Source organism: Rhineura floridana, chromosome 22 (assembly GCF_030035675.1).
Source record: "Rhineura floridana isolate rRhiFlo1 chromosome 22, rRhiFlo1.hap2, whole genome shotgun sequence".
Lineage (NCBI taxonomy): Eukaryota > Metazoa > Chordata > Lepidosauria > Squamata > Rhineuridae > Rhineura > Rhineura floridana.
The window spans coordinates 11585369-11602543 of NC_084501.1; the positions used below are offsets into that span (position 1 = coordinate 11585369).

Here is a 17175-nt window from a genome sequence, read left to right on the forward strand (position 1 = left end):
TGGGAAAGGCCGCCTTAAAGCAACATCTTTTCAAACCTCTGAACTGGAGGCTTTGATGTAGGGAACGAGACACTTTGTGTTAAGTCTAATTCCCAATCCTCTCTGGCTGTCAAGGAAGGTGTCAAGTTCTCCATGTGATTATTTTTTCAAAAAGTTAAATTGCTGGCTTAATTAACAGTTTTCCTCCCTGTGATCACGCTAAACGTGTCATCCAGGAAACTTGTGAGCGCTGTTGCCATTATAGATGCCACTGCCTCCCAGCAAGTTTCCAAGCGCCTATGAACCTGGCCTTCTGCCCCACAATAACTAGGGTAGCACTGCCATCCCATCTTTTCTTCCACAAAACTCAAGAGGAGCATTTTAGCCTTCAAAACCTACCCTGGGAGGGAGGCCAGGCCAAGACTGATTTTCTCCAAGACTCTGTATGATTGGCAAGAACGTGGGATATAGTCCTCTAGTCCCCCCCCCCCAAACAACAACAACTTAACTTTAAAGAATGGGTGCTCGAGTTTGCTTTTTCCTCTTTCCTCCTGGTACCTTTTCCCTTTTCTGTTGTGTCTTTTCAGGTTGCAAAAGTACATAAGCAGAGATGCCCTGTTTGAAACTCATCATATGTAAGCTGCTTGGGAGCCTTTCTGGGCTGAGTAACACTCCAAAAAAATACTCACAGCCCTAAGCCGCATGCTTTGAAGGTGAAGCTATTGTTCTTGGAACATGCCCAGAATGTAAAGGAATGCTATATTTAAAGAAAATTAAGGATGAGAGGGCCAGAATACTGAATCCCACACCCAACCACAAATTATAGGATGCAGATAAACCCTGAGGGTTGTTTTACTCAGTGCCTGGCACACTGTTGAACTTTTGGAAGCCCTAAAAAAAAATCCAACGAGACTTCCAAGGAGGGTGGTCAATACCAGAAGGAACACCATTAACAAAAAGCAATCACAGGAGTCTCCTGAGAGCATCTTCCCAGACTTTTATTTGCAAATTGCATCACTAAATTGGGTTTCACAAAAAGAAATTATAATAATAAAAAAAGCAATGTAAAAACCTGTTCCATCTTCTAGGAGGCAATGGAGCTAAATAAAACCCAACAACATGACGGATAAGCCAAACCCTTCAGGGTGCCAAGGCAGATGGCAGGCGCCTTCCACGCAGAGGGAGTGAGACACGAATCGCTGGAATGTTTGTCCAAAGAGAAAACAAAAGAAAAGACGGATCAGAGGGATCCATTTTTTGATGCCGGCCTGTGGCGTTGTCTTGCCTAAGGGGGAAGAGGCCCCCGCATGGGCCCTCGGGGAGGTACCATGGGTCTCTGGGTGGGGCGAGGTGGAAGAGGGATGCGCTGGTAGCCGTAGGGAGGGGGCCGGGGGGGACCATTGTATCCGTGGGGTGGCATCAAGGGAGGAGGCCCACGCATCCCGTGAGGGGGCATGGGGCCAGGGTGACCTGGAGGAAGAAGATGCATTGAGATTAGACAGAAGGAGCAAATGAGATCACAGAAAAAGCACATACACACACACACCAATGAAAGGCCAGCTTGGAAGGACATTTGGAGCAGGGGGCCCTCATGTTTTCATACACACCAGTTCTCTAGTTGAGATTCATAGAGGGAATTCCTCTCCGTTATGACACTTACACCCCATCCTCCTTCCATTCTGGAATCCAAGTACAGCACAAAATTGGTTCCCAGGCAGTCATCCATCCAGGCACTGGCGGACCCAGACCTGTTCGGCTTCGAGACAGTGGCCTCACCTGCCTTCAGACCACACACACCCAAGACCTTGAGCAAAACCTGGAGCTCTCAGTCAGTCTCAGGCAGTCCCTTCCCAACGTGCAACTAGTAAGGGTAAGGGTCAAGACGCAACGGGCAACAGCTGTCACAGAAGCCGGAAAAGCCTCACAAAAAGATATCCACCACCGAAAAAACTTTTGACTGCATATCTGAAACCAGTGGCCTGAATGGTATGATGCTATGCAGCAGGCGTATGTAATAGCGTGAGCACTATCCTATGGTCCAGGCATCCTTCTCCACATGTTGTTGTTTGTGTGCCACACACATCTACATCAGCTGGAGAAAAGGCTTCAAGTCGGAGCCTCTCTTCGAGGGCGGGGCAGGACAGCTGTCAGAACTTGGCCCAGAGGCGGGGGAGGCTTTGACTTTAAAGGAAGAATTTAGAGCCACCAAGCTGTAATTCCTCCTGGGGAAAAAATCTGAACACTGGAATAAGTCTGGAGAGTGACCTTAAGTGTAAAATAAATAAAAAAGGCACCAAAGGAAAGAAATAATGCCCCTAAGTTGCAATTATACTGGATTTCTGTACTGCATGCAAAACGGGAGGAGCCACAGAGGGCAATGAAAAGGAAATGGGTTTGTTAGGGTTAAGCAGAACAATTAGGTAAACTTGTTTACCTTGGGAAAAGCCCTAGGGCCCTGGTGCTGGGGGGGGGGACCATTGTCCTCTTGTGCATTTTCTTAGTAACCTTCCCCCCCCCCCAATTATGCTTTATCAGGGCATTTAGCAAGAGGGGCCCTGGAAAAACAGCACAGGGGAAAGGCTTAACCCCCTTCCCCCACACACACACACAAATCTGTATTTGTGATCTGGTGTCCAGCCTATTTTGTACTATATGTATTTGCTGCAAACCACTTAGATACGCAAGTCTGAAGCCGTATATACATAAATGAACCAATAAAGCTTTGCTGCCACTTACCCATCGGCGATCCAAAGTGAGGCCCCCTGGGGGGCATGCCCATGGGTGGGGGCCCAGGGTGGGGCATGCCCGGAGGCGGGCGGGGGGGTGGTTGGCCTCCTGCACCTGGTGGCCCTGGGTGATGAGGGCCCATCCCGGGCATTCCGTGATGCACCTGCATCTGGGGCATTCCTGGAAAGGCAACACAAACGCAAGTGTCACTCGCCTGTGCTTTCTGCAGAATCCCCAGTCAGGGAGGGACTTTGTCACAGAATTTGTGGCAAGGAAGTCGCCTCCCACGTGCCTTATTTCTTATGATTAATTGGATTTTTGGCCCGCCCCTCGCTATCAGGCCCCAGGGCGGATTACGACAACCATGTAAACATACATTATCAAAATCAGCTAAAACAATTCAGAACCAGAAGAACAGGGCAAGTTTTAAAAAATTGTGTATCTTGGGTGTCAAAGGGCAGGGTAAACAGGTATGTCTTCAGCATATGATGGAAGTAGTTTATGGGGAGGGAATGTTATAGCTTAGGGGCTGCCACAGAAATTGCTGTCTTCCAGGCTGCCAGCCCCTGAACTTATGAGACCACCCTCAGGACTCTACCCTTCTTCTCAATCCAGTGCCATTCACAGTTCACTGGGAACAGTCAACGTAGGAAGCCGCCTTATACAGAGTGATTCATCTAGCTTAGTTTTGCCTTCCCTGACTGGCAGCAGCTCTCCAGGGCTCCGGGTAGGGGACATTCTCGGCCCTACCTGGAGGTGCCACTGGGGATTGAACCTGGGGCCTCTTGCATACAAAGCAGGCGCTCTATGCCACTATGGTCCTTCCCCGTCAACATGCCCTCCACCCAGGTCCTCCCTAACTGCTGCCTCCTCCTCCTCCTCCTCCTTTCTCCTTCAGAGAAAGCAGGTGGGAGTACCGGAAACCCCGGGAACAGCAGGCCACAGCACGGAGAGGCTCACCCCACTGAGCTCAGCAAGCATCCCAAGGGGAAGGCAGAGGCCCACTGCCACAGAGGGTGTTGCAATCCTTCTACGGAGAGAGAGGAAGAGACGCCCAAAGGATGAAGCTTACCTGGATGCATCCCACCGGGAGGGAAAGGATGTGGATGGGGAGGATGTGCTCCTCCAGGAGCCCCTCCAGACGGCGGCCCTGGGGCACCAGCACCAGGCGGCATGGGCGGTGGGGGCATCGCTGGAGGCATTCCCGGGGGCATGGCTCCTGGCGGCGGCACCGGTGGAGGGAACGACCCAGGCGGCGGGATGCCTGTTGATGGAGAAAGCAGCACGTTATGGAGATACGAAAGGAAGTGAGACCCACCGAGAACTTCGTAAGCAAAAGAGACGACGCCTTGTTAGAAGGCGAGGCCTTCCTTCGTCATCTGCGCAGGGGCACGGCCCAACAGCAAAACAACAGAACAGGTTACAACAATTTAAAATACAACCCTAAAACTAGCTTAAAACAAATTACAATCACAAAAGTAGGGCGGGTCCTAAAAATATACATCTCAAACTTCAAAAGCCAGGAGTAAAAAATACTCAAATGGTAGTGAAATAGTCAACAGCATTCATTTGGTATTGTGCTTTTTGAACAATTCACAACATACTGTTCCGTTAAAGTTCACACCATGAAAAGGAACGGGCAAATGAGATAGGTGGATTGGGCCCTCCAACTGAAAACAAGAAGAGTTTAGAATAGCCAAAGGAAAAGCGTTTGCATACCTGGCGGGGTGACGCCTGGCCCCATGGTGGTAACGACTGGGGTTGGCACAGATGGCGGGGGAGGTGCGTCTGCGAAAAGCTGGTGAGGCCGGTCGGCCTGCGAGAGGGGGTTCTGCGCAGCCAGGAGACGCTCAGCAGCCGAGCCATGCCTCTCCCCCTTGGAATCCTTCTTGAAGGCGTAGGAGACGGTGATGGGACGGTTGCACAGGTACTGTCCATTCATGGCCTCAATGGCGGCGTCCGAGGCATCGAAGCTGGCAAAGTTGATGAAGGCATAACCCTTGGAGTTGCCTGTGTCGGGGTCACGCATGATCTTGGGGGTCTGCAGGATGACCCCAAAAGCACTGAACGTGTCGTAAAGCAACTTCTCATCAATCTCTGGGTCCAGGTTGCCAATGAAGATGTTGGCACCCACATCCAGGTTCTTGTTGTGGGCCGAAGCCTTGTTCACCCGGATTGGCTTCCCATAGAGTTTGATCATGTTCATGATTTTGATGGCATAATCAGCATCCTCCTCACTGAGGAATTCCACAAATCCATAGCCTGAAAGGACACGGCCATAAAAGATACTTAAAAACAAGACGTGATGTTTCACACTGTGGCTTTTATTTATCCAAATTCTACTCTCAGTGGAGCCACGGAAATTAATCGACCCAAGTTGGTCACGTTCATTAATTCTAAATGGGTAGGACTGGCACAGGATGCAGCCTACTGTGGTTTTATCTTACTGCTTTTTTGTCCTGTTTTGTTTCAAATTGCACTGCAAACCACTTAGGATAAACATTATGAAGAAAGGGTACACAAACGATTTTAAAAAAAAGTTATTAGTGTCTTCTTCTGTAATGGAACTATTTTTGTTTTTATATGCAAGACTGTTTTAAAACATTTGCATTGTTTTAAATTGTCTTATGTATGAAATTGTGTTTACCCTTTTCTCGTTTTATGGTTGTAACCATTTTGTTTTATAATGATATATTTTATTGTTGTAACCTATTCTTGTAACCCACTCTGGAAGACAAATAATTGGGTGTTAGAACAAATTAAACCAGATCACTAGAAGCTAAAATGATGAAACCGAGGTTATCATACTTTGGATACATAATGAGAAGACATGATTCACTAGAAAAGACAATAATGCTGGGAAAAACAGAAGGGAGCAGAAAAAGAGGAAGGCCAAACAAGAGATGGATTGACTCCATAAAGGAAGCCACAGACCTGAACTTATAAGATCTGAACAGGGTGGTTCACGACAGATGCTATTGGAGGTCGCTGATTCATAGGGTCGCCATAAGTCACAATCAACTTGAAGTCATATAACAACAACAACAAACCCACTCTGGGACCTTATTCGTAAAGGGCAATAAGAAATCTAACTGAATAAATAAACAAAGTTCCAAGAATTTGTATACTTACAAGATATGGGTGGGGTAACCTGAAGCCCTCCAGATGTTGTTGGACTCCAACTCCCAGCAGCCTGCATGGCCCATGATCAGAGGTCATGCAAGTTGTAGTCCTGCAACATCTGGAGGACCACAGGTTCCCTGCCCTGGTAAAAAAATCTGGGTTCACAGAAGTTGCTGACTATTCACTCCTGAAGACGCAATCTATATGCACATGAGCTAAGCTAGCCTTTGCTTCAAGGTCAAGCAAAACACATACCCCATATCATTCTGAAAGGAAAATTTATTTGGGTGCAAATCCAGGGCATGTACCACGGGTAACCAACATCTGCTGCCCACCAGATGTTGCTGGTCTACAACTCCTGCCATTCCTTTGCCGGCCAGGCGGATGGGAGTCAAAAGTCCATCATTTGTCTGGTGGGTACCACATTGGCTACCTCTGATGTACACACTCCCTCCAAAACAACAGGCCGCCTTCACTCCGTGCTATTGGCATTGCTTACCTTGGTGCTGGCCCGTGACTCGGTCTTTGGGCATGTGGGTGTTCACAACTGGGCCTGCTTGGAGGAAGAGCTCCCACAGGAGAGGCTCGCTGACCTTTTCGTCCAAGCCTCCAACATACACTGTGGCATCTGGAACAGAGAGGAAAGAGACCGTCATCAGTTACAGAGAGCGCATACAGAGAGCGCAAACTCTTCGCAAGTCTCGTAAGGCTCCAAAAACCCATCCAAATGTAGAAAGACATGACTGTGGCTATGCTTGGCAGTTGCTCTCAGAGCAACTCTGTGGGTGTCTCCCTTTGCCCCTTCCTTTGAATTCCTCATCAAAATGCTCATTTTCCATGAAGCATTTGGCTTAATAGCTCCCTCCCAGTCTTCACCTCCAGCCTCAACAGCTCAGCCATGTGTTCACAACCCCTCCTCTCCGCCCCCTCCACATCCAACACTTTTGTCGTTTCCTCATCATGGTTGAAATTTAGCCCCTTGGACAATGACTTGCTTCCATTGGTCATGTTATCCCATTAAGCACCTATACATTGCCAATGCTATAAACAACATAGGACACTGCCATATACTGAGTCAGACCAGTGGTCCATCTACCTCAGTACTGTCTGCACTGAGCGGCAGCGGCTCTCCAGGGTTTCAGACAGAGGATGTTCTCAGCTGTACCTAGAGACACCAGAGATCGCATCTGAGACCTTCTGCATACAAACCAGATGCTTCACCACTGACCTACAGCCCATCCCCTAAAAATAAAGTAAGTTTCTAGTCCGCGCGGTTGTGAACAACAGGCTGATTCAGACAGAAAGCTGCCTCCTACCAAATCAGAGCATTGGTTTGTCTGGCTCAGTACTGTCTGCACTGACTGGCAGCAACTCTCCAGGGTTTCAGGCAGGGGACATTCCCAACTCTACTGGGAAATGCCAGGGATTGAATCTGAGCTATGGCTCCTCCCTTATCATTTTTTAATTATTAAACAATGCAACTGGGGCAGAGCACTAGATTCAGGAGGCCTGCGGACTAGACCCATTGCATGGCCAGCTGCAGCGCACAGAATGTGTCCAGGCTTTGCATCCCAGCTGAGTCAAAGCGGCCACAGAATTCAGCAGGTGGCTTTTGACAGGCAAGTTTCAGCCTCACCTCCCTCAGAGTCCTTTCTAAAGGGAATAAAATGCGCCATGGGTCGCAAGGCGCCATCGCATGCTGCAAAGCCCTGCAAAACAAGCTAGCCTTGGCGTATGGATGAGGCCGGCACAGATGACGGGGCTCCCTAGCATCAAGGGCACGTGTCCCCAAGCCTTTGAGGCCCAGTGTTGTTGGACTACAACTCCCAGCAGCCCACATGGCCAGGGATGATGGGAACTGTAGTCCAGCATCATCTGAGGGCCTCAAAGGTTGGGAAAGGCTGCCCTAGCATATGCTGCTTTCCCAGCACGGCTGACAGCATCCGTTTTTTGTTTGTTAGGTCCCGCGGGTGTGCGATAGGAGGAGATACGCCGGCCCTCTGGAGGCAAGGGCACTCTGCACGTGCTCAAAAGCACTCAAATTCCTCCCCCCCTCCCATCTGCGTTTTGAACCACCTTTCTTGTAATGACAAAAACTTTAATTTCACAACAGCAGCTTCAATTTCACACACACTTCCCAAATGACTAAGGTCCCTATACAGACGGGCCCACCCAAGATCCTACTCCGTTTTCCCCCACAACAAGAAGGGGGGGAAGTGGGGGGCCACAGCCCATAATAGCCCCCCCCCCAAAAAAAACCCAGCAGCCCCCTGGAGAAAACCGCTCCTCCTCCTCACCTTGGTTCCTCTCAGAGATGGGCCCAGCCGCCATCTTGGCGCCACTTTCTCAACCTCCTCCTCTTTTCTCGCACACCCCCCCCACCACACGACGACCTTTCACACGCCACTTCCGCCGGAAGCGCCACAAGTTGCTGGCAAGGTGGAGACGCCGTCGGCCATCTTAGACGCGGGCAGTGAAAATGAGGAAAACGAGGGAGAGAAGGGGAGAAACTGGATGTGACGTTAAAAAAGGCACTTCACCTCCCCTCCGTTTTCGAACGGGCGGAACAGGCGCTCGCCAGTCACAAAAGTGAAGGCGATGCCGCCATTTTGGGAGAGGGCAGAAGCAGGGGCTTGTTTTCTCAGGGAATAAATGCACTGTGAAAATATCGTGTCACAGATAGACGTAGCAACGTATATTATACATAATATATATATATTATATACAATATATAAATGTAAAAGGTAAAGGTGTTCCCACACTTATCGTGTGAGTCGTTTCCGACTCTTAGGGTGACGTCTTGTGACATTTACTAGGCAGACCGTATATATGGGGTGGGACTGCCAGTTCCTTCCCCGGCCTTTCTTTACCCCCCAGCATATGCCGGGTACTCATTTTACGGACCACGGATGGATGGAAGGCTGAGTGGACCTCGACCGCTTTTACCGGAAATTCGACTTCCTCTTTCTGTTGGAATCGAACTCCGGCCGTCAGCAGAGCTTTTGGCTGCGTTACCGCTGCTTACCACTCTGTGCCATGGAGGATATGTTGTTAACCTCAGGAATTTCGATTATATCATAACATAAGAACATAACAAGAGCCTGCTGGATCAGGCCAGTGGCCCATCTAGTCCAGCATCCTGTTCTCACAGTGGCCAACCAGGTGCCTGGGGGAAGCCCGCAAGCAGGACCCGAGTGCAAGAACACTCTCCCCTCCTGAGGCTTCCGGCAACTGGTTTTCAGAAGCATGCTGCCTCTGACTAGGGTGGCACAGCACAGCCATCATGGCTAGTAGCCATTGATAGCCCTGTCCTCCATGAATTTGTCTAATCTTCTTTTAAAGCCATCCAAGCTGGTGGCCATTACTGCATCTTGTGGGAGCAAATTCCATAGTTTAACTATAAGCTGAGTAAAGAAGTACTTCCTTTTGTCTGTCCTGAATCTTCCAACATTCAGGCTCTTTGAATGTCCACGAGTTCTAGTATTATGAGAGAGGGAGAAGAACTTTTCTCTATCCACTTTCTCAATGCCATGCATAATTTTATACACTTCTATCATGTCTCCTCTGACCCGCCTTTTCTCTAAACTAAAAAGCCCCAAATGCTGCAACCTTTCCTCGTAAGGGAGTCGCTCCATCCCCTTGATCATTCTGGTTGCCCTCTTCTGAACCTTTTCCAACTCTATAATATCCTTTTTGAGATGAGGCGACCAGAACTGTACACAGTATTCCAAATGCGGCCGCACCATAGATTTATACAACGGCATTATGATATCGGCTGTTTTATTTTCAATACCTTTCCTAATTATCGCTAGCATGGAATTTGCCTTTTTCACAGCTGCCGCACACTGGGTCGACATTTTCATCGTGCTGTCCACTACAACCCCGAGGTCTCTCTCCTGGTCGGTCACCGCCAGTTCAGACCCCATGAGCGTATATGTGAAATTAAGATTTTTTGCTCCAATATGCATAATTTTACACTTGTTTATATTGAATTGCATTTGCCATTTTTCCGCCCATTCACTCAGTTTGGAGAGGTCTTTTTGGAGCTCTTCGCAATCCCTTTTTGTTTTAACAACCCTGAACAATTTAGTGTCGTCAGCAAACTTGGCCACTTCACTGCTCACTCCTAATTCTAGGTCATTAATGAACAAGTTGAAAAGTACAGGTCCCAATACCGATCCTTGAGGAACTCCACTTTCTACAGCCCTCCATTGGGAGAACTGTCCGTTGATTCCTACTCTCTGCTTTCTGCTTCTTAACCAATTCCTTATCCACAAGAGGACCTCTCCTCTTATTCCATGACTGCTAAGCTTCCTCAGAAGCCTTTGGTGAGGTACCTTGTCAAACGCTTTTTGAAAGTCTAAGTACACTATGTCCACTGGATCACCTCTATCTATATGCTTGTTGACACTCTCAAAGAATTCTAATAGGTTACTGAGACAGGACTTTCCCTTGCAGAAGCCATGCTGGCTCTGCTTCAGCAAGGCTTGTTCTTCTATGTGCTTGGTTAATCTAGCTTTAATAATACTTTCTACCAGTTTTCCAGGGACAGAAGTTAAGCTAACTGGCCTGTAATTTCCGGGATCCCCTCTGGATCCCTTTTTGAAGATTGGTGTTACATTTGCCACTTTCCAGTCCTCAGGCACGGAGGAGGACCCGAGGGACAAGTTACATATTTTAGTTAGCAGATCAGCAATTTCACCTTTGAGAACTCTTGGGTGGATGCCATCCGGGCCCGGTGATTTGTCAGTTTTTATATTGTCCATTAAGCTTAGAACTTCCTCTCTCGTTACCACTATTTGTCTTAGTTCCTCAGAATCCCTTCCTGCAAATGTTAGTTCAGGTTCAGGGATCTGCCCTATATCTTCCACTGTGAAGACAGATGCAAAGAATTCATTTAGCTTCTCTGCAATCTCCTTATCGTTCTTTAGTACACCTTTGACTCCCTTATCATCCAAGGGTCCAATTGTCTCCCTAGATGGTCTCCTGCTTTGAATGTATTTATAGAATTTTTTGTTGTTGGTTTTTATGTTCTTAGCAATGTGCTCCTCAAATTCTTTTTTAGCATCCCTTATTGTCTTCTTGCATTTCTTTTGCCAGAGTTTGTGTTCTTTTTTATTTTCTTCATTCGGACAAGACTTCCATTTTCTGAAGGAAGACTTTTTGCCTCTAAGAGCTTCCTTGACTTTGCTCGTTAACCATGCTGGCATCTTCTTGGCCCTGGCGGTACCTTTTCTGATCTGCGGTATGCACTCCAGTTGAGCTTCTAATATAGTGTTTTTAAACAACTTCCAAGCATTTTCGAGTGATGTGACCCTCTGGACTTTGTTTTTCAGCTTTCTTTTTACCAATCCCCTCATTTTTGTGAAGTTTCCTCTTTTGAAGTCAAATGTGACCGTGTTGGATTTTCTTGGCAATTGGCCAGTTACATGTATGTTTAATTTAATAGCACTGTGGTCACTATATATCAATATACTATAATCGATTAATTATATTTAACAGGAAACCAAGGGTCAAAATGGCTGTTGGTCGAGTACGTCACTTCCGGTACCGACTCAACCCCCCCACCCCATTCCCTTCCATGCAAGCAGGGAAAGCGGCAGCACTCGTGGGAGACAAGCAGGAGTGGGGGCCAATCAGCGCAAGCGTAGCTCATTTCCTTCCGCCCCTACTCCTCCTCTTTCCCCTGATTGGCTGCAGCTCTCCAGGGTTTGCAGGCAAGGTATCTTTTTCCCAGCCCTCACCTGGAGATTCCTTCAGGGGGGCTGTCTGGGACCTCTTTGCATGCAAAGCAGGCGCTGTGCCACTGAGCTGCAGCCCTTCGCCTTAAAATGAAGCAAGTTTCTAGTCCTCTTGGTTCTGAAGGAAAAATGTAAATGTACTGCCTTCAAGTTGATTCTGACTTATGGCGACCCTATGAATAGGGTTTTCATGAGGCTGAGAGGCAGTGACTGGCCCAAGGTCACCCAGGGAGCTTCATGGCTGTGGGGACTCAAACCTTGGTCTCCCAGGTTGTAGTCCAACTCCTTAACCACTACACCACACTGGCTCTCCTGGAAAGAAGGAAAGGGCTGGTTTAAATAGGGACATAAGGAGCTGTCTTATTCCCAAGTCTCTACCGTTATGACAAAAGGGATAATAAATAAGTAAATAGCTGACCCCAAGGTTAGCTTTTGCTTTTCAGGGCAGCATTTATGCAGAAGTAGACCTACAATGCAGCCTTTCTCATTTCTAGTCACCTGCACTGAGACTTTTCCCCTGCCCTGCCCGTAGACGCCATTGGGGACTGAACCTGGGACCGTCTGCTTGCAAAGCAGCAGCACCTCCACTGAGCCACGGCCCTTCCCAAAAGGGGACTGTGGCCCACGGAAGCGTAGGCAATAAAATAAACTTGTTAGGCTTTTAAGGTGCCTCAAGACTCACTGTTTTCACCATTTCCTTTCCGTTAACAAAAAGTGCCTGGGGCAAAAAAAATTCAATGGAATCCTACAAACGAAGCTCTTTTTTTTTTTAATCCCAGGCAGTTGTAACATATTAGGGTTTTTTTTAAAAAAAAAAAAGTCAGAGGTGGTGGCCAGATTGAGAAACCTGGAGGGCCACATCTGCCTAAGGTGTTCCCCACCCCTGAACTAAACAATTCATTTGTTAGGCATTGCAACCTGTATCCTCATTACCATGTAGCACCTGGAGTGTTGTGCACAGAGAGTGAATGCGGTAGGTGGGGCAAGGGGCTCACAAGGATAAATGGGGTGAGGGGGCGACAAGCCCCAGGACCTTTTCAAACATGCTGTTCCCCTGGGATCCCCTAGGCTGGAGAAGCGAAAGCCATACGACTCACACTGAGGACAGTTTCAGATTTAAACATACCAAACTTTTAATAGAGTATTCCATAGAAATGTTATAAAAATATACACGAGCAATTGGTTTTTTTTGGGGGGGGAGAATACCCCTTTTATACCTTCGTTACTCAGACACTTTATGCTACAGAGAATGTGTAAATCAGCAGCCCAATTCTTTTTTCCCCTCTCCCGACCTAGCACAAATACTCTGCTTGTGAGTGGAAAGCAGGGCACAGGGTCAGCAACTTGTCTGATAAAGGGGGGCTCTCTCCAAACCCTATCTCAGAACTTTGTGGGCCTCCAGGTGCTTTTTGGCTATCACATGCTGGCTGGGGCTAAATGAAGAGACACATATTGCTATCTACCAGAACAGACCCTGAGCTACGTAAGTCATAATGCTCTTCAGCCCTAGAGAGAAGGCGGCAAATGCCACAAGCCTAGATGCCAAGCCCGTACATTTTAAGTCTTTAAGCCAGCTGTGGCAGGGGTCGGTGTGCACGCAGGTGGTGGACACTTTTAACCCAACTTCCAAATGTGCTTGGGGGCCACTCTAGCTTTTTACACTCACCTGCATGTTTTGTTCACAAGGTTTGTCTTCTGAAAGAAAAAACATTAGCTTAAAATAGCTTCTTTCCCCTTAGCCATAAAAGCATCTGGGCCAAAGCTTATAAAAAGTTTATATAAGACTATATCGTAACTGGAAACACGTTCCCATTCTGGATTTTCACCTGGCACTGAAAACACAGTGAAGGAATAAAGAGACTTTGCAGGCACAATATACAGAGACGAATGGGGAGTCGTATTAAGTTCCTAAGTACCGGCATCGAATGTCAGTGTTCCCAGGCAACAGCCTACCCAAGGACCCAGCCTTGATGATATACAAGCAGCCTGTTATAGGGAAGGAAAGTGCCTGTTGATTTTTAACAAGCTTCAAAGAAGCCTGTTCTTGAGTACCACGAGACATCAGCAATGGTTTTAAAGAGCTCTCAGGTGAATTTTGGATGAGAAGAACTCTCTTCCAACATGTACACTTGGGTTACCTTGTTTCTAAAAAGCATAGCAAAAAAACACAAAACCCCTAGCAATTTCTGCTAGGGACCAAGCATTTGTTGGAGCAGATCAATTATTTTATAATTTAATGGCATGTTGCCACCAGGATCTTTCAGCTTTCCAAAGCTCATTCTAAATCAAAGCCAGCAACCTTGCGATGAGGGATCCCGTTCAGACTTATTTGCAAACTCTCATTGATGCCTTACGGATGGAGCACTGATTGCTAGGCACAGGTCAGCGCTGGGTAGTAAAGCTTCAAAGGGATTGGTTATTTAGCATGCAATGACAAAGAGAAAGTTGTCCCAACATTGCTGATAGGGAACAAACGGAAAGAAACTTTGCCTCTGTTCTCCTGCAAAGAGGTGCAATACCGTGGGGTGGCTGTTTTACAGGTTATGGAGGGAAGCACACCCAAACGCTGCAATCTAGAAGGGGGCGGAATACTATTGTGGGGGGCCGGAGGAGACAGTGGCCTGTTAGGGGACCACTGACCAATTCCTGGTGGACTGCCTCACACTTGCAAGCGTGCCGGAATGAAGCAGATCATCTATATAAGAGCCCAGCTGCTGGATGAGGCCAAATGTTGCCCCATCTAGTCCAGCATCCTGTTCTCACGCAGCCAACCAGATGCCTCTTCTGGGGAGCCCGCAAGCAGGACCCGAGAGCAACAGCAACACTCTTTCCCCACCTGTGACTCCCAGTAACTGGAACACTGGAGGCAGAACAGAGCTTGATCCTCCATGGATTTGTCCAGTCCTCTTTCAAAGCCATCCACGTTGGTGGCAATCACTACCGCTTGTGGGAAGAAGCTCTCCAAGGCCCTGAAAGAGCCTTGGTTGCCATGATTGAGAGAGACAAGGGGAAAAGTGGTACCCTGTTGATCCTGCCTACGCTGGTGTAGCTTGACGTTGCTTTGACGCAAGGCCCTCCTTGTAAGCAAGCTCCCCTAATACTGGTCAGTTCTGCTTTCAGTCGGGCAGCCAACAAGGTGCCTTGCAGATATCGTTGTGGCTCCCATCAGCCAGGTCAGGCTGATGATAGAAGCCAAGAGTCCAGCTACACCTGGAAGACACCACATTGCCTACTCTTCATTTTAAGTATAGTGAGATCCAGACTGGGCACTTTTGAGTTTATAAATGTAATACTCCTTGATGGACCATTGGGGGGGAAATCAGATTCCATTAGGGGGGAAAAAAAGTATAGTACATGACACAGAGCTGGTCAGCCCATCCTGGCCTACTTGGTGCCTGGAAAAGGCTGACATTTAGGGTGTGTACACACCATACATTTAAAGCACATTATTGCCCTCAAAGAATCCTGGGAACTGTAGCTTGTTAAGGGTGCTGGGAACTGCAGCTCTCCAAGGGGGTAAACTACAGTTCCCAGGATTCTTCAGGGGGAAATAACGTGCTTTCAATGTACGGTGTGTGTATCCAGGCTCGTTGCTGTCAGGCGCGTGTTTAATGGGGGGTGGTTACAGTTCATCCATGCAAAGTCATCGCAACATCGGCATCGAAATGCCAGCCCATCTTATTCCCCCACACCTCAATTTAATCCGGATTTACCTTTCCTAAAGGAAACCCGACAATTTAAATTAAAAAAAAAAAACATTTGCAATATCTCGACGACCCGTTTGCGATATGCGATGGAAGCCCTCGTTGCTATGAAATCAAAACAACCTTCGTGGTGAATACAAGTTCAAATGGGGAGAAGGGCCGTTATGATCCACTTGCTGCACCAGGAAGCCTTCGAACGGACTCATCCTACACATCAGGGAGGGGGTAAGCCCAGCCACAGGCATCGCGTGCCGCTGCCCTTCCCTACAGCCTGGCCACATCCATGTTGTCCCAGCTGGATAACCGCTCTGAATAAGCCTTCGCGGGAATGTGCAAAGGGCCCCGTTGAAGCAGCACATTGCAATCGTTGCCTCTTGGGCAGGAGGAGGCCAACCACGTCCAGTCTCAGGTCTGCGTTGAATATGCCGAGGGCCCAGCCCTCTTGGCGATGGGACAGCACAAGGGAGCTCCTGACATGCTTTGGGGAGCTCTGCGAGCCTCTCGAGAGCTGTGCCGTTAGCTTCCCCTTGCTTGCCAGTAGTCGAGTCGCTCTTGGAGAAGGTCCAGTTCCTCCGTGAGGCCAACAATGCTAGAAGCAAAGAGGCCGGCCTGAAAGGAGAGGTCAAGACTGCTGTTTTTAAAAACAAAAGCGAAGGCACGTCATAACAGCCAACCAGGTCTTCTCAGAGGCACTCCAGCTATGGAATTTCCTCCCTGCTGTACAAAAGGCAGCGTCTGCATCTGTTGCTCCACCCAGTTTCCCCTCTGGCTCCGCCCACCATTGACATGTGGCCCTTGGAAGGTGGGCAAGAAGGGAATGTGGCCCTCAAGGGGGGGGAAGGGGTTCTCCACTTCTGACCTAAGCAGAAAGAGAAATTGCCAGCAAGAAACACTGCTGGAGTTGGGGCAAGGCAACAGGCATTTTTCTCTCCCCCTTTTTTACGCAAGGTCCATCATGCCACGCCATTTAAATTCTCTCGCCTATATTTATTTTTTCCTGAGGCTGCGCCTCCCATCTCCGAGGGCTGTGCTGGACTGCCGGCCTGATGCTGGATTCTCTCCAGGCTCATCCAGAGTAAAAGCAACTGCCACAACAGCAACAACCCACCCCACCTGTTTTAAAAAGTAAATACTCTTGGCTGTGTCACCTGGGGCCTCCCGGCCATGCCAGCCCTCCCCGTCAAAGATCGTCAGCCAGATAAACGGTCTCCCAGGATCCTTGCTCTGATTTCCACTCACAGGACTTTTGCTTCAGATCTCGGTTCCAAGTTCCTGTTCTTTATTTCCTAATTTAATGAACTGGGGCATGCCGTAAGGAGGGCAGGACACAGCAGGCGTGGCACGCTGCAGCCTCCGGAGACCTAGCTGTGAAAAATCTGTTTCCAATTGTGAACTTCTAAGGCAGCTATCCACAGTGGGAAGCCTGCCTCACTTAGTCTGCCATTTTCCACTCATGGCCTCCCCAACTGGCAAGAGCTGTGTGGATCGCTTTTTGGCAAAACAGGGGGCTTCTTGCCGCTCAGAAGGAAGCCCTGCCAAGCTGAACTGTGCACTTACTTGGATGTATGTAGGAAGCTGCCTTAGACTGAGTCAGACCATTGATCCATCTAGTTCAGTCTTGTCTACACTGACCGGCAGCGGCTCTCCTACATCATCCCAAAAGAGGCCCTCTGCTTTGCATGCAGAAGGTCCCAGGTTCAGTGCCTAATGACATCTCCAGATTATTATTATTATTATTATTATATTACATTTGTATACTGCCCCATAGCTGAAGCTCTCTGGGCGGTTTACAACAATTGGGCTCGGAGAGACTCCTGTCTGAAATCCTGGAGAGTGGCTGCCTGTCAGTGTAGACAGTACAGAGCTAGATGGACCAACGGCCTGGCTCACTAAAAGGCAGC

The 17175-nt window shown here is 48.3% G+C and overlaps 2 protein-coding genes across 4 annotated transcripts in view; both read right to left on the reverse strand.

The window, feature by feature from the left end:
* Nucleotides 1-953: 953 nt before the first annotated feature.
* On the reverse strand, nucleotides 954-8276 carry SF3B4 (splicing factor 3b subunit 4). The gene is made up of 6 exons (XM_061605774.1): nucleotides 8127-8276; nucleotides 6329-6457; nucleotides 4426-4968; nucleotides 3779-3970; nucleotides 2716-2886; nucleotides 954-1449 (listed from the first exon to the last, which is right to left on the reverse strand). Exons 1-6 carry the CDS (start codon nucleotides 8158-8160, stop codon nucleotides 1265-1267), a joined length of 1254 nt encoding a protein of 417 aa, XP_061461758.1. The 5' UTR covers nucleotides 8161-8276; the 3' UTR covers nucleotides 954-1264.
* A 4402-nt stretch (nucleotides 8277-12678) lies between these two features.
* MTMR11 (myotubularin related protein 11) overlaps nucleotides 12679-17175 on the reverse strand; it is a 30203-nt gene continuing 25706 nt past the window's right edge. For all 3 annotated transcript variants that reach the window (XM_061605891.1, XM_061605892.1, XM_061605893.1), the window contains one exon: nucleotides 12679-15883. In XM_061605891.1, coding sequence (XP_061461875.1) covers nucleotides 15791-15883 — 93 coding nt within the window. In that variant the 3' untranslated portion in view covers nucleotides 12679-15790. The remainder of the gene's footprint in view (nucleotides 15884-17175) is intronic.